At 42.2% G+C, this 22783-nt stretch overlaps 1 protein-coding gene across 2 annotated transcripts; it reads left to right on the top strand.

Annotated features, from left to right (window-relative positions):
• The first annotated feature begins 493 nt into the window (after window positions 1-493).
• Window positions 494-22087, top strand: LOC129702569 (uncharacterized). Of its 2 annotated transcripts, XM_055644348.1 has the most exons (6): window positions 494-611; window positions 2006-2119; window positions 3926-3965; window positions 14154-14215; window positions 14629-14690; window positions 19572-22087. In XM_055644348.1, exons 1-6 carry the CDS (start codon window positions 515-517, stop codon window positions 19878-19880), a joined length of 684 nt encoding a protein of 227 aa, XP_055500323.1. In that variant the 5' UTR covers window positions 494-514; the 3' UTR covers window positions 19881-22087. The 2 variants fall into 2 exon arrangements, with proteins under 2 accessions (XP_055500323.1, XP_055500324.1); XM_055644349.1 differs by lacking the exon at window positions 494-611 and having other exon boundaries at window positions 1856-2119.
• The last annotated feature ends 696 nt before the right edge of the window (window positions 22088-22783 follow it).

Genomic DNA, 22783 nt, shown 5'->3' with positions numbered 1-22783 from the left:
GTCACTGGTCTGTTGCCGGTACACATGGCAATGAACACAGAGAACGGCAGATGCTGGTTTACAGATAGGTAGCAATTAAACTATCGTGACTGGACTCTTATACTGGGAGACTTGGCCCTCTCTCAGTGATTTTAAACACTGCCATAGTTTGTAGGACGAGTCGCACGCCCTTTGTGAGGACTCGCTTCGTATCGTATATCGGGAGCCAGGCGGCACATGAGATCCAGCCACGACCCAAATAGTGTTACTCACTGCTGCTTATTCTCCACCTGAAGTGTCCCCAAGTCCCCCGCCCGAAACTTCACCTATCCATGTTCCCCGCAGACGCTGCCTGACCCGCTGAGTTACTCCAGCACTTTGTGTCTTTTTAAAAAAAAAATTGTAAACCGGCCTCTGCAGTTCCTTGCCTCTCCCCTCTACTTTACACCCACTGTTGTATTACCCGGCCCACGCTTTGCCAGCTGAAGAGAGGGAGAGAATGTGTCGGAGACAAGCCCCTCAGAGGATAAGTGCAATGTTGCAAGGACGTCAGCTATTTCCTGTGCCTCGCTGGGCTGTGTGGGGAGAGGGAGCGCTGGCGACAGTGCAGCGGCCGGGGCGAGATGCAATGGGTAAGGTGTACAGGTTCATAGCGGACACAGCTCCATGGGTTAGTTGCTGGAGCGCGGTTATATTAGCGGGCTGCAACCCTGACCACGGTGGTCTCACTGTGTGTGTGTGTGTGTGTGTGTGAAGATCGCCGCGTCCTCGGTAGCTCAATAACTATGAACGAAGGTCGTGGTGGGACCACTCGTCTCAACTCTAATGATCTTCCTTCGTTACAATTACAATAACCTGGATAATTTAACCCCCGGGACCGATCTGATTCCCCCGTGTTCTGCTTGTACCCGAGGTTACGAGGTGCAGAGATCGTGTGTGTGTTTAGAAGGAACTGCAGATGCTGGTTTAAACCGAAGATAGACACCAAATGCTGGAGTAACTCAGCGGGACAGGCAGCATCTCTGGAGAGAAGGAATGGGAATGCTTCAGACTGCGAGTCAGGGAGGGAGGGAAACGAGAGGTGTAGATGGTGATGTGGAGAAGTATAGAATAAATAAATGAAAGATGTGCAGAGAAAAGTAACTATGATCAAGGAAACAGGCCATTGTTAGCGCTGGCTGGCGAGAATTTGTCACCCTGCTCGCTGCGACAAGGAACATTCTTGTTCGATATCCTGGGAAAGACGGGTTCTATGTAGACAAAAGTGCTGGAGAAACTCAGCGGGTGCGGCAGCATCTATGGAGCGAAGGAAATAGGCAACGTTTCGTGCCGAAACGTTGCCTATTTCCTTCGCTCCATAGATGCTGCCGCACCCGCTGAGTTTCTCCAGCACTTTTGTCCACCTTCGATTTTCCAGCATCTGCAGTTCCTTCTTAAAGACAGGTTCTAGTTCTACGCGGTGTGACTAACAGGGGAGCTGGTCCAACATTAAGGGGTTGAGTTACAGGTGATTTGAGTGAAATAATCTCACCAGATTGGAGCCGGCACTGTTTTCGACCCAAAGCTGGGCAGGTGAAGCAGGTTTTAGTTTAGGGAGAGACTTGGAGTGTCTTCTCATCTGTACGTCGCTGCTCAGTTAGTGGGACTTGGGGGCCCCACTAGCCCTGAAACCACACGTAGAGCATCTGGTGAAAGCTATAGGGAGGGAATCTTGACTCCACTTGGTATCGGGACTAGAGACGGAAATTAGCTGCTGATTAGCTACAATCTCGCATATTTACATGCACAATGTTAATTAATATGCATTGTCCCTATAAATAAAACATTATTATTATTATTATTATTATTATTATTATTATTATTATTATTATCAACGCCGACCAGATAGGACCGGTTTGGAGTGATATGGACCAAGCGCAGGCAGGTGGGACTGGACTAGTGCTGGGACATTGTTGGCTGGTGTGGACAAGTTGGGCCTGTTTCCACGCTGTATCACTCCATGACTGCTTTTTGTTTTTTTGCACAGATGCGCAGAACGGCTGCCATGTCGGAGTGTGGGGATTGTTGGCTGTGACCGCTTTGGCCCTGTTGGCTTCTCTTGTGATGAATGTGATTTACTGTACAGCAACGCGCCAGAGAGGTGAGCACCTTGCCCATCGTTTCTCATTGAAGACACTGTCCCCAGTGTGTTTAACGTTCAGCGGTCACAGGAGCAGAATTAGGCCATTCGGGCCACTCCGCCATTCAATCATGGCTGGTCTATCTTTCCCTCTCAACCCCATTCCCCTGCCTTCTCCCCATAACTCCTGACATCATTACTAATCAAGAATTTATCATCTTTGCTTTAAAAAAAATACCCAAAGACGTGGCCCCCACATCAGTCTGTGGCAATGAATTCCAGATTGCTCCTCATCTCCTTTCTAAAGGTACAGTGAGCTGAGCAAGCCCCTCTCTCCCTGCCCTGGGGTGCTGTGTTCAGCTGCACCTTGCCCCATGGAGGGCAACTGCTCTCTCTGCATCAGCGCAGTGTAGTTGAGTTAGGTTGAGCTCTTGGGGCTAACGGAATCAAGGGATATGGGGAGAAGGCAGGAGCGGGGTACTGATTCTGGATGTGGAGTGGAGTGATACAGCGTGGAAACAGGCCCAACTTGTCCACACCAGCCAACAATGTCCCAGCTACTACACTAGTCCAGTCCCACCTGCTGTGATCATATTGAATGGCGGTGCTGGCTCGAAGGGCCGAATGGCCTACTACTGCACCTATTTTCTATGTTTCTAAACAGGGGGAGTTAAAATTGCCAAGGCAACCCTATTGCAGGTCACAAATCATATTCGCGTTCACCATCTGAGCCAAGTGCTTTGGACAGCGAGCGTTTTCAAGTGTATCGAATCAGAAAGTACTGATTGGGGATATTGAGAGAAGTGTGGGTGATAGATGATCTGGCACGAGTGGCCTTTTCCTGCACGGCATCGCTTTAATATCTGAAGAAGTCTGAAGAAGGGTTTCGGCCCGAAACGTTGCCTATTTCCTTCGCTCCATAGATGCTGCTGCACCCGCTGAGTTTCTCCAGCTTTTTTGTGTACCTTCGCTATAATATCAACGTTTCTCCTTTCTTTGTGTGCCCGTGTTTTAATTCATGGCCACATTGAAGCCCCAACTGCGCTGGCAGGAGCGCTTCCACAAATGTAGTCAGATATGTTGGGCTCTGTAAGTGTAATGTGGAAACCGGTTTGCTGCTGTCAATTTGTCTCTGGTAGAAGTTTTTAAAAAATCGTCCCCGGTGGTTACATTTACACATTCAAACCTGTAAGTTTCAAAAGAGGAACAGGAAGGCAATAGTTAGTTGATTCAGTGCTCCCCAGTTAACTACCACCACGCTGACCCACTGTTCCCGCTGCAATCACCCCCCCGCTATCTGCAGGCCACGCTCTCTGGCACATGATGCCATTTATCTGTGTGTAGGCAGGAACTGCAATGCTGGTTTAAATCGAAGGTAGAGACACGAAAAGCTGGAGTAACCCAGCGGGTCAGACAGCATCTCTGGAGAGAAGAAATAGGTGATGTTTCGCGTCGAGACCGTTCTACGCCACCTATTCCTTCTCTCCAGAGATGCTGTCTGACCCGCTGAGTTACTCCAGCTTTTTGTGTCTATATTCCATTTGTCTATATTGTGTAAAAAAACACTCCTGAAAAGCATTTGACTCTCCCCTCTCCTCCCCTCTCCTCCCCTCCCTTAAGTACACATTTGACAAAGAGAATTAGCAATTTTAGCTGAAAAGTTAATCTGAGTTTTGAATACAATCGGCCTTGATCTGGTTGAAACAAAACAGTCATGTTACATTTCACAGTTGTCTCTCAGAGAGGCTACAATACAGCAAGTTGTTTGGTCGTTTAACGTTATGATAGTGAAACTTGTAAGAATTCATATAATTTTCTGATTTGCAGCACCCAGACCAATATACAGAAGTGTCAGTCAACTGCAGAGGTATGGCCGCAAATCTTTTATTTTTTCCAAAAACTAAAATGTATTTCTGGAATTATTGAATATGAATTATTTTGCTATGCGTTGCCCAGCTCAAAAACCAATTTCATGTTTATTGTATGCCTGACAGTCAGATTATCCCTGTATTGCCTCTAGCTGGGACGTATTGGCCAGTGTGGGCAAATTGGGCCAAAGGGTGTGTTTCTCCACTGCGTAAACTCTGACTTTGTAAGGAGAAGTCTAGATATAAGGTGGTTACTATCCCTGAATATTCACGTGCTGTTCAGAATTTTAGATTACAAAGCATCATCAAACTTGCACCGTTTAGTGATTTAACACCGGGAGAAGAATGGAAAACAGGGGAGAGACAATGACTTTGCCTTCCGTCACAGTGAGGAGGCGATTCACTGTGATCGATGTTTGTGTAAATTGTGTTAAGTGTGTGTCTTGGTTTTATTTATTTTTTCTTGTTGTATGACTGCAGAGACCAAATTTCGTTTGAACTTCATTTGAGGCTCAAATGACAATAAATGGTATTGTATTGTATTAACAAAAGGTGGGGTTGGACTGGTACACAGACTTGAGCTCATGCACACGTTCAATATATCTTTATTACACAATTGGCTACCTTAAAAACAGCAATGTGCAGTTTATATAAGTTTGTTGGGGCAGAGGAAAAGTAACAAACACTTTCTCCCTTAGAAATTCCACTGTCATTTTCATAACATGTGCAAGTGTATCGAAGTGATTATTTCACTTCATTTATGGCCCCAATTACATTTGTTGTTGACTTAACACCAGTTTACGTGACTGTATTTGAACAGGGAATGAATTTGCCAGTAGGTCCCCTGACATTAGATGGGGATCTGTGTTGCGTGCTTGCAACAGAAGGATCACTCATAACCACAGCCTTCACGGAAAGTCCACTTTTACAAGTCACTTTCTGTGAAAGATTACTGGCAGCTTCTAGTCTGACTACATTTAATGGGTCAATGCGGAAATTAGAATTATAGAATTTTTCCTCCCCCAAAGGGTTTTACTAGATTGGAAAGTTTAAATTAAAGGACATATCCTAAACAGACAGGGCAGCACAGATGTTAAAAGCAGAGGAGAAATTGCAAGTCAAGAACTTGCAATGAGGTGATGGCACTTAACTCCAAATTGGATCAAATGTGGGGGTAAAGGAAAGGTGGGATTAGTAAGACACGGTCTCATTTTATTTTTGGCAAGGAAACCAGGAAGACCAGAGGACATAGGTTTACGCTGAAGGGGAACAGATTTAATAGGAATCTGAATTGTGTAACTTTTTCTACACAAAGGGTGGTGGGTGTATGGAACAAGCTGCCAGAGGAGGTAGTTGAGGCTGGGACTATCCCAACATTTAAGAAACAGTTAGACAGGTACATGGATAGAACAGGTTTGGAGGGAAATGGACCAAACGCGGCAGGTGTGTGGGGAAGTTAGGCCGAAGGGCCTGTGTCCACACTATCACTCTATGACAATGTGATTTAAAAACTACAAAGATGCAGTAAAGAGGACAATGCAGTGCTCTGGTATAAAGACAAATGTTACTGTCTACTTCACATCTCACGTAGTAGGGCAACAATAGGCCGATTCTCTAATGAGTGATGGGAAGCCAGCTTGGAACTCCATTGGTGATTTAACAGTACAGATTTTCAGCCTTTGCGGTGTTAAGTGCACTCAGGGGGGGGGGGGGGGGGGGGGGGGGGGGGGGGGGGGGGGGGGGGGGGGGGGGGGGGGGGGGGGGGGGGGGGGGGGGTGGGGGGGGGGGGGGGGGGGGGGGGGGGGGGGGGGGGGTCAGGAAAATGCACACTTCTACTTTCCAGTGCCACAGGAAAGCATGTAATGGCTTTGCACCTCTTAGGGAGCGGAGGTCTGCACAGTTATACCTGTACTTCGTGTCAGCATGATCCAGAGCAAGAGGTCCTTGGCTGTGAAGCTTGGATCTGCTTCCCTGAAGCATTGAATCTATAGATGTTTCGCTGTATGCTCCATTACTGCTCATTTATGTTTACCTTAGTGGCTCTCACAGGCAGCAGAATCTGAAGAAGTACATCTCCAACATCAATGATTGATCATTCAATAACATTGAGTTATTGTCCGACCGACTTGATGTGGGCGCTGGCAGCAGTCTTTGTACCAGGGTCCTCCACTCCTTCTGCACGACCACCCCAATGCATTTCGTTGTCTCTGTACTGTACACTGACAATGACAATTAAAATTGAATCTGAATCTGAATCTAATCACACTTTGAATTGTCCACTTTAATCAAGTACATTTATTTAATTACGTGGCACGTAAATGAATATACAAAGGATCTTTGTTTCTTGCGATCAAATGTTCTATTCTTGCCTAGCCACTGCTTATTTTAGCACTCTATAATAAAATTGTTTCATTTTATAAAATTGTACAATGTGATAAAATAAAGAACATGCAAAAATTAGTTCCAAATAGATTTAATGTCAGTTTATAGCCACTAATGGAACATTAATGTTTTTTTGAAATGGTAACCAAGATTAAAATAGGTGCACAATACCTTGGTTAGGATGAGGTGATATTAGGCTGGTAACGGAAATGGAAATAGAATAGAACCAATGGAGGAAACATTTCAGGCAGGTTTTTTTAAAACCAAAAATGACACTTGGTCATTGATTTTTTTAAATGCCTGCTTTAAGATAACCTTGTGACAAAGTATTGTGATTCCTTAGTTTCCTAATCCCGGGAATAATCTGCATAGACACATATTGTCTTACTATTTAGTTTTTTTAGTTGTTTAGTTTTTTTTTGTGTGTCTTTTTAGTTTAAAAATAAAGATTACATTTGAATGAAAATGTTGTTATTTGAAATGGGTAAATGTTTGTGGTTGTGAAGATTCTGATCAGTTATTTTAAATGTTTCCATCACAGATAAATTAAACCTTAAACTCCTTGCAAACTTTGAATCATTGTGTGTGACATCATAATAATCTCAATGTAATTTAAATGCTTCTGTAACAAATTAGATAAAAACAGCGATATTTAAAATGGCTAGGCAAGAATAGAACATTTGCTCGCAAGAAACAAAGATCCTTTGTATATGCATTTACATGCCACATATCATGTACATGTACATGTAGAATGTCGCACACAAGCAAGAGGGCCTCAAAATAACTACATTTTCTGTAGTTCTCTAAGGATTACTTTTTTTAGTGTTATAAATTGCTGGTGAAATATTCTTCTGTAGAGATGCGTCATTTTTATATAATTATTGCAAGAATCCTGCAGCACGGAACCAGGCTCTTATCTCCCAACCAGGATGCCCTAGCTAAGCTAGTCTCACCAGCCCATGTTTGGCCCTAATCCCGTTAAACCTTTCCTATCCATGTACCTATCCAAATGGTCCTTTAAATCTACTTCTTCTTGCGTATGGTGTGCACAGCCTAAATTCATAAGCCAACCTGTTCTGTTTGTGCCTGCCAGGTTGATTGCATTCGTCGAAACAGGGTGGACCACGTGAAGGTTGCAATCTTCCACCCCGTTCTTTAAATGCAGTCATAGTACCTGCCTCAACTAATACCTGTGGCAGCTAGTTCCATATTCCCACCACCCTGTGCGAAAAAGATGCCCCTCGGGTTCCTATTAAATCTTTCCCCTCACATCTTAAACATACGTCTTCTAGTTCTTGATTCCTCAAGCCCAGGTATAAACATTCTTATCGGTATATGATCCAGAACTCTGGTCAGATAATGGGCACATCATATCCAGAGAGTACTAACATAAGACAGCATCTTGTAATTATTGAGTTCCAATTCCAACTGTGATCAAGATGCATTCTAGCATTTACCCCAACCCATATTAACTTTGAGGAGCAACTCCTCAGAAATCAACAGGCAAAATAATTAAAACAAACATTGTAACAATGGAAGCAGAGAGTGAGCACAGTACAAACCTGATATAAAATTGTACAATGTGATAAAATAAAGAACATGCAAAAATTAGTTCCAGATAGATATAATGTCAGTTTATAGCCACTAATGGAACATTCATGTTTTTTTTTTTAAATGGTAACCAAGATTAAAATTGGTGCACAATATCTTGGTTAGGATGAGGTGATATTAGGCTGGGAATGGAAGTGGAAATAGAATAGAACCAATGGAGGAAACATTTCAGGCAGGTTTTTTTAAACCAAAAATGACACTTGGCCATTGATTTTTTTAAATGCTTGCTTTAAGAAAAACGTGTGATAAAGTATTGTGATTCCTTAGTTTCCTAATCCCAGGAGTGGTTTTTGTCATATGACCCATGATAGTCTGTTGCAGTTCAAATATTATTTGTTTAGTGTTTAATAGCCTGATGGCTGTCGGGAAGAAGCTGTTCCTGAACCTGGACGTTACAGTTGTCAAGCTCCTGTACCTTCTTCTCGATGTCAATGGTGAAATGAGTGCGTGGCCAGGATGGTGTGGGTCTTTGATGATGTTAGCTTCCTTTTGAGGCAGTGACTTTGATAGATCCCTTCGATGGTGGGAAGGTCAAAGCCGGTGATGGACTGGGCAGTGATCACAACTTTTTGCAGTCTTTTCAACATATCGCTTGAGAATTATTTTCAATTTTTCACCACATCCTTCTCAATTTCCAAATATTATGTAGGCAGCCTCTCTAGCACCTCATCTCATTGGTCCTTATAATGTACACAGACTCTGCATTTTCCACCGGAGGTCTCTGTGGCCACAGGCTGATGGGTTTGTAGGGTAGTCAAGAAAAGAAACTTCCTCTGTTTGCAAAAACTAGATGCAACTAGAACACCTCAGCTGGTCGGGCAGCATCTATGGAGAGAATGGACAGACACCATTTCGAGTCAGGACCGAGTATATGACAATTAAATATACTCTTGACTCTTGACCCATCTTCAGATTTATTTACCCTGATTCGAATCATCATCTGTCCATTCCCTTCACAGATGCTGCCTGACCCGCTGAGTTCCTCCAGCATTTTGCATTTTGTTGTGAATTTAATTGTTGAATTAGTGCAGTTTGTTCCGCTGGACTTCTCAACAAATGAGAACCCCTTTGGGTTCTCACTTTCCAACTGCCCACATTTTTCATTTCAAAGTTCTTAAAAGTGCAGTCTTATCTTGGGCCACAAGGCCCGTTGTCCAGCTTCTGCCGTTGTCACCAACTCCCTCCACCCTCCTCCTCGGTTCCCGGTATTTGGGGTCCAGCAGGCGATGAGCCTCAGACATCTCCAGGTGGATGAGCTAGATCTGTTGTTGAAGTATAACCATATAACAATTACAGCACGGAAACAGGCCATCTCGACCCTTCTAGTCCGTGCCGACTAGGGCCAGGGCACGCTGGGTACGTTTTTTTGTGATACATCCAAGCATTCCTGTCATAACCTTGTGGAAACTTTCTGCCTTGGGCCTCGTCCACTGGCAGTGAGGCCACACACAAATTGGAGGAACCTCAATTTTGGAGCACCTCATATTTTGCTTGGGCAATTTACAACCCAGTGGTGTGAATGTTGATTTTCCTATGAAGGACTATGCTTTCTCTTCCTAACTGCCTTGTTAGCCCATTGAGCTGAAGATATTCATGAGTTACTCACAGCTGATTAAGTTGAGGGTGAAGGTGCTGGGCAGAGAGGGTTGGTGGTGCTGTCCATCAATAGATTGATTCAGCAGCAGTGGCCACTAAATTAATCAGACCAAGACTTGCTAGCGATTGATCTGATGATAAACACTTAAACAGTTGTGTTCCAATAACCCCTGTCCCTCAAACTTAATGGTTGAAAATGGGACAATTTTCCAGAAAAAAAAATTGTTGGAGGGATAACTGCAAGAACTGCACAGTTAAATCTAGAGTACACAGAAATGACATAAGGAAAGATTACCGTGCATCCTTTCCCTTGTACAGTGAGGGGATTGAATAGAAGTTTTTCCAGCACAAAACCCTAGGCAAATTGGATCAAAGTTTTGCTACCTAACTGAAATAGTCCATATTTAAACATGTCACATTTAAACATTGTTACACCTGTACTAATCAAGAATCTGTCAATCTGCACCTTAAGAATACCCAATGTCTTGGCCTCCACTGCTGTCTGTGGCAATGAAATGCACAGGTTCGCTGCCCTCTGACAAAATAAAATTCCTCCTCATCTCCTTTCTAAAGATACATCCACATCCTTCTATGGCCTCTGGTCCTAGACTCTCCCACTAGTGGAAACATCCTCCCCACTTCCAATTAAGTGTGTAAGCAACAAATCTGAAGGAAAGATAAGTAGCAGCATCTGTAATACAGTGCCCTCCATAATGTTTGGGACAAAGGCCCATCTTTTATTTATTTGCTTCTGGATTCCGCAATTTGAGATTTGTAATGGGGGGGGGGGGGGGGGTCGAGAGAGGGGGGGGGGGGGGAGGGTAGGAGAGGGAGAGGGGAGGGGGGGGGGGGGGACGGGTGTCAACTAAAGGACTGCGAGTTTGGTGGAGGGGGGTGATGTCACTCGCAGCGTGTGGAACACAGCACAGGCCATTATGATGTCATCCGCAAGCCAATCTCGTTTATTTTCAAAGTTTTATCGGATTTGTGAACAATTTCATAAATAACTTGAGAAATAAAGCACCATTTTTTCCGATAAGCCGTTTTCGGGCTCCAGGGCATAAATCTCTACTGGCATATGTAAAAATTTTACCGTTACCGTGTCGTTTTTTTCGAGAAGATGTGACAACACACAAACAATACACACACACACATCCAATATCAGAGTTTTATAGTTATAAGGATGGTTGCACCATGTAGAAATTATAGCTGTGTTTATAGATAGTCCTCTTCCCCTCCCCCCCCCCAACCCCCCCCCCCCCCCCCCCCCCCCCCCCCCAATTTCAGGGCACCATAATGTTTGGGACACATGGTTTCTCAGGCTTTTGTAATAGCTCGGGTGTGTGTTTAATTGCCTCCTTAATGCAGGTATAAGAGAGCTCTCAGCACCTAGTCTTTCTTCCAGTCTTTCAATTACCGTTGGAAACTTTTATTGCTGTTTATCAACATGAGGACCAAAGTTGTGCCAATGAAAGTCAAAGAAGCCATTATGAGACCGAAACAAGAATAAAACTGTTAGCGACATCAGCCAAACCTTAGGCTTACCAAAATCAACTGTTTGGAACATCATTAAGAAGAAAGCACTGGTGAGCTTACTAATCGCAAAGGGACTAGCAGGCCAAGGAAGACCTCCACAGCTGATGATAGAAAAATTCTCTCTATAATAAAGAAAAATCCCCAAACATCTATCTGACAGATCAGAAACACTCTTCAGGAGTCAGATGTGGATTTGTCGATGACCACTGTCAGAAGACTTCATGAACAGAAATACAGAGGCTACACTGCAAGATGCAAACCACTGGTTAGCTGTAAAAGCAGGATGGCCAGGTTAGTTTGCCAAGAAGTACATAAAAGAGCAACCACAGGTCTGGAAAAATGGCTGGTGGACCAATGAGATGAAGATTAACTTATATCAGAGTGATGGCAAGAGCAAAGTGTGGAGGAGAAAAGGAACTGCCCAAGATCCAACGCATACCACCTCATCTGTGAAACACGGTGGTGGGGGTGTTATGGCCTGGGCATGTATGGCTGCTGAAGGTACTGGCTCACTTATCTTCATTGATGACACAACTGCTGATGGTAGTAGCATAATGAATTCTGAAGTGTATAGACTCCATATCTGCTCAAGTTCAAACAAATGCCTCAAAACTCATTGGCCGGAGGTTCATTCTACAGCAAGACAATGATCCCCAAAATACTGCCAAAGCAACAAATTAGTTTTTCAAAGCTAAAAAATGGTCAGTTCTTGAGTTGCCAAGTCAATCATGAGAATGCCTTTTATATGCTGAAGAGAAAACTGAATTAGTCCCCAAAACAAGCATAAGCTAAAGATGGCTGGAATACAGGCCTGGCAGAGCATCACCAGAGAAGACACCCAGCAACTTGGTGATGTCCATGAATTGCAGACTTCAAGCAGTCATTGCATGCAAAGGATATGCAACAAAATGCTAAACGTACTAAACATGACTACTTTCATTTAGATGACATTGCTGTGTCCCAAACATTATAAGCCCTGAAATGGGGGAACTATGTATAAACACTGCTGTAATTTCTACATGGTGAAACTGAAATGTGTAAAAATGGCCTTTATTAAAATCTGGCAATGTGCACTTTAACCACATGTGATTTTTTTTTTCTCTATTACAAATCTCAAATTGTGGAGTACAGAGGCAAATAAATAAATAATGGGTGGTACACAAAAAAGCTGGAGAAACTCAGCAGGTGCAGCAGCATCTATGGAGCGAAGGAAATAGGCAACGTTTCGGCGTAATGGGTCTTTGTCCCAAACATTATGGAGGGCACTGTAGGTTCAATGAAGGAAATAGCCAGACACTCACAAAGAAATAGATGCCAGGATTTCTGAAAAATTAGTGCGCTATAGTAGCGCACTCATAGATTTCTGAAAAAATACACAAAATTATTATAATATGCCACCAGATTTACTGTACGAAGCAATGAAGACAAAGGCCGAATCAGCAAATTTAATATCATACTTGTATAACATCATTCTAAATATAGAAATACCATCAACCGACGGTATTAGAAGAGACTGGGAACAAGAACTAGCTATAAAAATTTCAAAAGAGAGGCGGGATAAACATTTACTATATGTGCATAAATTCTCGATTAACGCAAGACACACTCTAATTCAATTTAAAATCTCGCATAGATTATACCATTCAAAAACCAAAATAAGTAAACTTTTTCCTAACGTCTCACCTATTTGTGATAAATGCCGATCTCCAGAAGTTACGATAGTGCACTCATTTGTTTTTTGTATATAAATTCAAAAATTCTGGACTGAAGCTTTTGAAATCTTCACAAAATTATTTAAAATAAAACTGATACCAAAAAGCAGAATGGATTATCTTTGGAACAATGGAAGGTAGCCCTGAACTAAATGTGTTTCAAAAGAATCTATTTAATTATGGGTTAATAACAGGGAAAAAAGCATACTTAAATTCTGGAAAAACGTTCCTATACCAACAATAAACATGTGGATTTCAAATATGTTTGAAACTTTACACCTGGAAGATACGAGACTCATCCTTGCAGGCAAACCAGACCACTTCCAAAAGATGTGGTCTGCATTTATGGACTTACTACAAGTACAAGGTGCAACAGTACTTTAAAAAATAAATGGTGTAAGTGGGGGGGAGGGGATGAAAAATATGGTTGGGACATCCCTTTTTGCGCAGTTTTCATAATTAGAGCTTGTGTTTCTTTTTCTTTCTTTCTTTTCTATGGCCTATTTCTTAACTTTTTTCCCCTAACTCTTTGTTTAATGGGTTTTTCTTTTTGATCACTCTTTCACACTAACACGACTCTCTCTCACTTTATTTATTTCTCTTTCCCTAAAGCTTAAAAAATGAAGGGGTACAATAAATGTAATAAGATATATGTGGCTTGTACTACTGTAACTTACTGTACTTCTAATAAATAAAAATATTTAAAAAAGAAATAGATGCCAGGATTGATCAGGATACCAGCATGATCCTGGATTGATGGAAGAGCTGGAGTAATGTTTTTTCCAGCCACGAATCCATGCCACCTTAATGCACAGTCTGCTCCATTCTACCTGGCAGCACACACACTGAGCAGAGCTTTAAAGGGCCTGTCCCACTTGAGCGATCTCTACCGCGAGTTTGCCCTCGACCCATACTCACAGCATGGTCGCCACGAGGCCATAGGTGTTAGTAACTCTCCTTCATGCTCGAGAGTGGTCTCCGCGTACTCGAGGACTCAGCTAGGTCGCGGCACATTTTTCAAAATGTTAAAAAATGCCCACGAGTAAAAAACGGTCACCATGGAAAAGAAATCGATACTTTTTTTAAACTCGTAGGTTAAGTTGTGGTAGGTCGTAGGTGATCAAGGGTAGTCGAAGCTAGTCGTAGGTGGTCTTCATCATAGTCGAAGGGAGGTCGAAGGAGATAGTCTTCACTCTCCACTATTCGGTGTCCAATTTTTCCGAAGTAATCAATGGAGGTTGAATCAAAACTATTTATCCAGCAAAGGGAAGGTAAAATAAGTGTTGCTTGTTTTAACCGGAGAATTAAAAAAATATTTATTTAATGCATTTGTTTTGCTTTGGTGTACAGTCCAACGATTCAGGAAGTGGATGACCATCCAATTTATGGCAATCTCATACCGGATAATATAGGTACGCATCTTCCTCCAAGTATATTTGCATGTTAATTTGCCAATATTTTGAGATAAAATCTGGATATTATTGTACATACAATTCATGTATTAATATTAAAGTCTCATGTGTGCGTTAAACAGATTAATGTTGAAATGTAAAAACATTGACAGTGCTGAATGAGACCAAAGATACAGATTCTCCACGAACACTTATTTCCAGTAACATCCTAACTAATAGAAAGTTCAACAATTAAATTCAGTAAGATGTATTGCGATAAATTACATTTGTGAAGAATTCCAATGTCAAATTAAATATACAAACTTGTAAATGAGAAGATTTCATGATATTTTTAAAAATCCATATTGAAATTTGTGCTAAAAAATAATCACCAGTTGCAAAGTTATAATGTTCTTGTTTGCTTTCCCCAAAAGTTGAAAGTGAGAACTGTTATGAAGCCATGACGCCAGGCAACAGATCTGGAAATGAAACCAAGGTACCTCTACCAATTAGTTTGCTTATTAACTGTTGGCATCTTAATCTATCGAACACATGGTCAGTGAAACCTAATTCATTATTCCATTCCCCACTTCATGCTACTTTTTAAACGTGCAATGCACAGAATAATAATATAGTCCATCCAATATTACATTGGTGTGGCCCATACAGAAACCAAACTGTTGCATTGGTTTCAATGTTACAAAAAGGAATAGATATGGCTGTCGAATTACTTAACAGGAAGAACAACCAACTTTCTGAAGTCTGTCAATTTCTGCTGAGGATTTGCTGCAAGTCCTGGTAACATAACCAATACAGTACAAACAAAATGTAAACCCGAGGGACTGCAGAGGTTGGTTTACAAAAAAGTACTGGAGTAACTCAGCGGGTCAGGCAGCATCTCTGGTGAACATGGAAAGGTGACATTTTGGGTCATGACCCTTTGGGCTGATGGAATGGGGTGGAGAAAGCTGGAGAAAAGTCCCGACCTGAAACATCACCCATCTGGTGCCCTCCAGAGATGTTGCACGACCTGATGAGTTACGTCAGCACTTTTGTTTTTAAAATGCAAAAACCTCAGCAATTTATCAGAAGAGAGCAGTAGAATGACTCTTAAACATTGCTGTTCAGTAAGGGAGCATATAAAAAATGAAAATTATTGGCCTTTATTTATTCACCAAGCTATTCCCAAATTCTATCTGTCCACATGTCCATTCCCACCTCTTCATCACTTCAATAACCTGAGATTCCTTGACCCCCACCATCCAGTCCCTGTGCACCTTCATTTCCAAAAGGTCAGTCTCAGGGGCCTCTGTTCAGTCCTTGAGCAGACACCCAATCAGTTCCCCTCAACAAATACTCTCCTCCATTTAAGAAAGAACTGCAGATGCTGGAAAATCAAAGGTAGATGCTGAAGAAACACAGCATCTCTGGAGCGAAGGAAATGGGCAATGTTCCGGGCCGAAACCCTTCTTCAGACTACTCTCCTCTGCCTGGTTTAAACGTATCCTCACAATCAACAACCTCTCTTTTGACTCCTCACTCTTTCGTCAAGTCAATGATGAGCCATGGGCACCTCCAATGCCTGCCTTTTTGTTGGTTACATTGAACTGTCCTTGGTCCAAACGTACACTGGCACCATTCCCCAATTATTCCTCCACTACATTGACAACTCCATCAGGGCTGCCTCTTGCACACGGGCAAAACCCATTGATTTAATTGACTTTACCACTGACGTCCACCCTACCTAATTATCTCTCTCCTTTCTCACTCTCTCTCCATCCCAGGGACCAGTCCATCTTTCTGCTGACTGGCTAGCACACAACAAAATCTTTTCACGGTACCTCTGTACAAGTGACAATATACTAAACTAATCTACTGACGTCTACTACAAACCCACCGACACCCACACCTCTTCCTACCCTTGCCTCTTGCAAGCTTGTCAAGTGTTTAATTGGCCTCTACACCAGGAACAGAACAATGGAATTATTATTTGTGCAGCTTTACAGTCCCATTAATGCAATAACACAATAAATATACAGAAGTAAAATAAATCAACATAGTTGCTAGTTGGCTAACCAGACCATGATAGTGCTAAAACTAAAAGAAAAGCATAGGAAATAGATGCTGAGGTTAGTATTGTCCTGTGTTCAAGAGGCCGACGGTTGCTGGGCAGAAGCTGTCCTTGAACGTGGAAGTCATGGTTCTCGGGCACCTGTACCTTCTACCTGATGGTAGCAGCAAAATGAGAGCATGGCTAGCGTGTGGGTATTCTGCACCTCTTGGGTTCCTATTAAATCTTTCCCCACTCACCTTAAACCTATGTCCTCTGGTTCTTGATCCAGTTGAAGACCATCAATGGGCCAATTGGATTGTTCATGACATAATTGCTGCTTTATTGTCTCCCTCACCCTGTGGTGGAAATGTTCAGTGTCTACATTACACCAAATGTAGACACAAATTGCTGAAGGAACTCAGCGGGCGAGGCAGCATCTATGGGGAGAAGGAATGGGTGACATTTCGGGTAGAGATCCTTCTTCAGACTGAAGGGTTTCGACCAGAAACGTCACGCATTCCTTCTCTCCATAGATGCTGCCTCACCCGCTGAGTTACTCCAGCATTGTGTGCCTACCTTTGATTTTATCCAACATCTGCAGTCCTTTCTCACACACTTCTACATTACACTACTCTGAGCACCACTTCTAGATTTGTTGGATTCCATGAAGGACCTGGCATATTACTGACCTAAACTGTGGACGGTTCCGAGAGAACCTGCTGACAAGCCATGTGGCTTCCAGTGCTCTTTCAGAAAGTTAAAGATCAAAACAATAATACTTTTAATCAATATGCACAGCTGTCAGATAATGAAAATAGACTTACTTCAGCAAAAGGTAGTGTGCCTCTCTCTACCCATTGGAAGAGAAGACCAGGTCACCTCCACTATTGCATCAGACCCTTGGGCAATAGTGACCAAAAATCCTGACCCTGTACTAAATCCTTGATATTCTGCACATTCCCAGGTCAGCACACATACACTCTGGTTACTGCCATTACCAGTGGGATATGGGGCAACTACAACTAAATGGAAGGAGCTTGGACAGACGCATTTGGGATGGTTGAGATTTGCTGGAAATTATTAGTCAGTATAAGAAAGACTGACATCTAGATACTTTTTGGACATGGGGATATCGATAGTTATGAGCATAGGGAAGGGAAGTTAAGCAAAGATAAAAATGATTGGCAAAGCAATCTTGATGCAACCCAAGAGCTTGCCTCTACACTTGCAAGGTTGATCCAGACTGGTAATAGGAGTAATCAATAGTGCCGTCACATGGCATGTACTCATTATTGGTGCTCCAATATGGTTGTGCAAAGAGACTCGGCTCCATAGAAATTAGGTGCAGGAGTAGGCCATTCGGCCCTTCGAGCCTGCACCGCCATTCAATATGATCATGGCTGATCATCCAACTCAGTATCCCGTACCTGCCTTCTCTCCATACCCTCTGATCCCCTTAGCCACAAGGGCCACATCTAACTCCCTCTTAAATATAGCCAATGAACTGGCCTCGACTACCCTCTGTGGCAGAGAGTTCCAGAGATTCACCCCTCTCTGTGTGAAAACCTTCAGACGCAATTGTAGTCTTGATACAAACATGGACCCAAGTGGCAAAGCCCAGGGAAGGGGAAGTGACTGCCCTTAATATCAAAGCAACATCAGTAAAATTTCTACCTCATTGCAGGGATACCTTGCCATGTTGGTTGTTGTTGTTGGAAGTCCATTCCTCAGGCTCAGAGCAGAGTAAGAGACCCTCGGCAATCTTCAATGGCTTCATCCATAACCTTCCTTCCATCAAATTCAGAAGGAAAATAAAGCTATCATTCAGAAACCCAAAAATATTCAACCATGGACAGATATTCTTCCTATTAAAGAAAATCATTGCACACGGATAAACAGCATGTTCAGGAGGGGGAAAAGTCTCAAATTACTTCACATTGTAATAGAAGTGAGTGACCTGAACACAATGAACCTTTAATAGCACAAATCTATTACAGGCATGGAAACAAATTAATTGAACTACAAGCTTCAAGCAATGTCACGTGATAGTAGAATTAGATCATTCGGCCAATCAGGTCTACTCCATCATTCAATCATGGCGCAGCCCTATTCTCCTGCCTTTTCCCCCCATCACCCCTGACACCTGTATTAATTAAGAATCTATTTATCTCTGCCTTAAAAAATATCCATTGACTTGACCCTCAGTCTCCTGTGGCAATGAATTGCACAAATTCACCAGCATCTGACTAAAGTCTGGAATAAAAAGTAAGTATGTCCTTTTATTCTGAGGCTATGGCCTGTGGTCCTAGACTCTCCCACTAGTGGAAAGATCCTCTCCCCATCCACTCTATCCTGGTTTTTCATTATTCGGTAAGTTTCAATGAGGTCTCCCCTCATCCTTCTGAATTCCTGTGAGGTCCAGTGCAGTCAAACGCTCATCATATGTTAACTCAATCATTTCTGGGATCATTCGCCTAAACCTCCTCTGGACTCTCTCTAGTGCGAGCACATTCTTCCTTGGATACGGGGCCCAAAATTGCTCACAATACTCCAAATGCTGTCTGACCAGCGGTCCTACCCTGTATGGATAGCAAGACCATCAATAGGTTATGGATATCAGGCCTTTACTGTCAGAAAAAAAGGCCAAATGCCATGAGCAAAATGGGACTCTTATCTTGGTATGGTAATAAAAAACAGCCAAATAACATTGGTGCCGACCTATAGACAAACACAAAAAGCTGGAGTAACTCAGCAGGACAGGCAGCACCTCTGGAGAGAAGGAATGGGTGACGCTTGTGTCGATCTTCAGTTTAAACCAGCATTTGCAGATCCTTCTTACACATTGGCGCCTACCTTCCAGCTTTCATACTCAAGTAAATTTACTGCAATGTTCTTTCCAAATCATTCAGCCTTATATAGAGGGCAGTGGAGGCCAAATCACTAGATGGATTTAAGAGAGTTAGATAGAGCTCTCGGGGCTAGTGGAATCAAGGGATATATGGGGAGAAGGCAGGCACGTGTTATTGATTGGGGACGATCAGCCATGATCACAATGAATGGTGGTGCTGGCTCGAAGGGCCTCCTCCTGCACCTATTTTCTATGTTAATGTTTCTATAATCTTTTTAAATCATTAAGTTTTGATGCTGCTATATTTTTTCTTTGACCACTCCAATTGATTGTCAATTCTATTTTGAAAGCAACAGTCCTCAAATTATATGTTTAACAACTGAACCCATAGGAATTGTTATTGACCGACCTGTAAGATTGCAGTGTGGTGTCTGAATTCATTAAGAATTTGAAATAATCTCCATTTTTGTTAACAGGTGGCGATTGAAAACCAGATGTGTTATGCATCTCTAGATCTTTCAGTGCAGCAGAAAAAACGACGACGAAAGATCGAGAAACAAAAGACAAACAATGATATGTCAGACGCAGGTGATGACAACTCCCCATTTAACCCACACACGCTGACCTCACAACCAACCATCTATCTGAACAATGAACAGATTAATTTTAATGAAGGCCTAAGGGAAGAGACTATTCACAGTGACCCCACCATCTTTTATGGCAAAATAAACACCTCTCACAGTAAATTGTCCGTAACTGCCTCGGCCACGGCAATCGACTTTTAATTTGTGCCTGTGTAAAGCATCGTCGGGGAAAGTGAACAAGACGGCAAGTTGATCACGTAAATGTCTTAGCCTTGAAAGTTGCTTTTGATCTCTGTAGAAATTGTGGCTAAACTATTGGTTCCTATCATTGTATATCTAAATAGTTTACTCTGTGTTGTAATGCGCACAGTTGGATTACTGACATACAAAGGCATATTGATTAGTGAACACTGGAAAGCTGCAGATGCAGGAAATACTCGGGCCAGGTAGCATGGTGCGAAAAGCAGCAAATGTTAACTTTTCATGTCGAACACTCTGTCAGACTTCTCCGGCATATTAATAACAGTTCCCCATAACTTACCAATTTCATGAAGCGCACATTTTTAATCAAAGGAGTTAATAAGCAGTCATAGAAACATAGAAAATAGGTGCAGGAGAGTCAGAATTTAAGATGATTTGTATAATTCTGTAATTGTTCCGACTACTTTTCAATCACCAGACAACCTTGACAGAACCTCATCCTTGCCCATTTAAAAGAACATTCCAGCCTGGTAGATATGGTAGCAAGATCAAACTAGCAATGTAAATTCAATGCTTGAATATCGTAAATCAAGTTCGAGTTTTCTATTGCGTATATTTATGATATTGCATTCCCAAACAAGAGGGTGGATACATATTAAATTAAGGTTCAAAAATTGATAATTGACAATGTTACATTGTTCCTTGCTTTTACTTTTACCCTCCTGTTACAAACCAGGTAAAGTGCATTCTCTCAACACTACTGATATTGAATACAGGGACTGTAAGACACCAATAAATATCAATTTGAGTTTGCATGTTAAGCATGGTAGACATACAGGTGGAAGCATATAGAATACGCTACAACCTGTGGGTCAGCTTCATATACTTGGCACAACATACTGCAGCCCAAGTCAAATGCTCAATTCCTGTCCTCTCCTACGGCAGCGAGTACAAGTTAAGCATTTGACAGGATGGCAACAGAAGTCACAAGTGTGCAAATCGCCCTCCTTCCTAACGCTTCTGAAATGCAGCTGGCCCCAGGACACAGCACTTTCTTCACCTACCATCCTGTGACATCCCGCACTGTCATGTCAACATACAGATCACATTATTTAAAAAAAATCCCACAACGTAAACAAGAAATCAAAGAAAATATTTGAAGATTTGAAAAAACCCCAAATTGTTCCTTGGCCGATGAGGCAACAAACAGGTCAGTGCAATATTAACATAACCTGCAGACAGAACAAAAGCAGTTATTGTGTATTATATTTATATATTTCTTTGCCTTTAACTTAGTCATTTCCTTGCCCCTTTAAACAATTGTATCCAAGGACTGATTCTGTAAAGATTATCACCTAGTGGCACAAGTTACAACGTGAAGAAGCAATCTACCATTTGCAGATTTGCTAAAACACACAAGTACATCCTTGAATATATCAGCGATTCTGATAAAAAAGTTTTTATCTAGCAATATTTAATGTTAACTTAAATGAAGTTTATTTGCATTTTGATACCGTTTCCAGAGCCATCAATTATTTGCCATTACTGAGAGATTCAATGATCTACTGGATACTAATGTCTGAAAAATCATGGCAAATATAATTAATAATCCTATAACATTTTTCATTGTAGTTTAATGTGCGTTGCACATGGCCACATATGCCAAGTCTGTTTTGTTCTTCAAATCACTTGTACACATTACACATATTGAAGTTGCATAGGTGAAAGTCTCAAAGTACAGATAATCCCACTTTACATGGGATAGAGGTTCCATATCAAGAAGTTTCATAATGCTAAGCTGTGACATCTGCACTTGTATAAAGAAATAAAGTTTTAAAAAATGTGTATATTTATTTTCACGCAAATTCCCCAAGAATGAAGCTGATTCCATATTTCGAATTTCTGGGTAATGATTTGTGAATTTCTGTAACCCAAACGATCATACTCTAAAATGGCAAGTTACTTTTGAATAATAGTAAAATATGCATGTGTTTTCAGACAAACTAAAAGAAAAGCATAGGAAATAGATGCTGAGGTTAGTATTGTCCTGTGTTCAAGAGGCTGACAGTTGCTGGGCAGAAGCTGTCCTTGAACGTGGAAGTCATGGTTCTCGGGCACCTGTACCTTCTACCTGATGGTAGCAGCAAGATGAGAGCATGGCTAGCGTGTGGGTATTCTGCACCTCTTGGGTTCCTATTAAATCTTTCCCCACTCACCTTAAACCTATGTCATAGAAACATAGAAATTAGGTGCAGGAGTAGGCCATTCGGCCCTTCGAGCCTGCACCGCCATTCAATATGATCATGGCTGATCATCAAACTCAGTATCCCGTACCTGCCTTCTCTCCATACCCCCTGATCCCCTTAGCCACAAGGGCCACATCTAACTCCCTCTTAAATATGCATTTCCAAAAAGCCTAAGAAACTAACTATGCTAGTCTCTCATGAAAGTCAAGGTAGTCACGTTTGCAAAAAAAAAAAAAAAACTAGTTTCATCCATCCTACCCTTCCAAATGCACTCTGATCCGTTAACCATCCAGCTCCCTTTCCCATTCACCACATTAGCCTACCTTTCTAATGTGACCACAAAATGCTGGAGTAACTCAGTGGGACAGGCAGCATCTCTGGAGAGAAGAAATGGGTGATGTTTCAAGTCGAGACCCTTCTTCAGGCTGATGTCAGGGGAGTGGGCTGGACAGAGATAGATGGTAGTCGGAGACAGTAGGACTGGTGGGAGAACTGGGAATGGGGATGGAAAGAGAGGGAAAGCAAGGGTTACTTGAAGTTAGAGAAGTCAATGTTCATACCACTGGGGTGTAAACTACCCAAGCGAAATACAAGTTACTGTTCCTCCAATCTGCGCTGGGCCTCACTCTGACAATCGAGGAGGCCCAGGACAAAAGG

This window comes from Leucoraja erinacea, chromosome 13 (assembly GCF_028641065.1).
Source record: "Leucoraja erinacea ecotype New England chromosome 13, Leri_hhj_1, whole genome shotgun sequence".
NCBI classification, from domain to species: Eukaryota; Metazoa; Chordata; class Chondrichthyes; order Rajiformes; family Rajidae; genus Leucoraja; species Leucoraja erinaceus.
The sequence above is the reverse complement of the archived record's forward strand: the minus strand, read 5'-3'. Positions and strand labels throughout refer to the sequence as shown.

Excerpts from the sequence above, each read along its gene's own strand:
- LOC129702569 (XM_055644349.1), top strand. The coding sequence starts at position 1,885 with ATGGACCAAGCGCAGGCAGGTGGGACTGGACTAGTGCTGGGACATTGT. Across the intron at positions 3,966-14,153 it reads AGTGTCAGTCAACTGCAGAG|TCCAACGATTCAGGAAGTGG; the intron begins GTATGGCCGCAA and ends TTTGGTGTACAG. Across the intron at positions 14,216-14,628 it reads TCTCATACCGGATAATATAG|TTGAAAGTGAGAACTGTTAT; the intron begins GTACGCATCTTC and ends TTTCCCCAAAAG.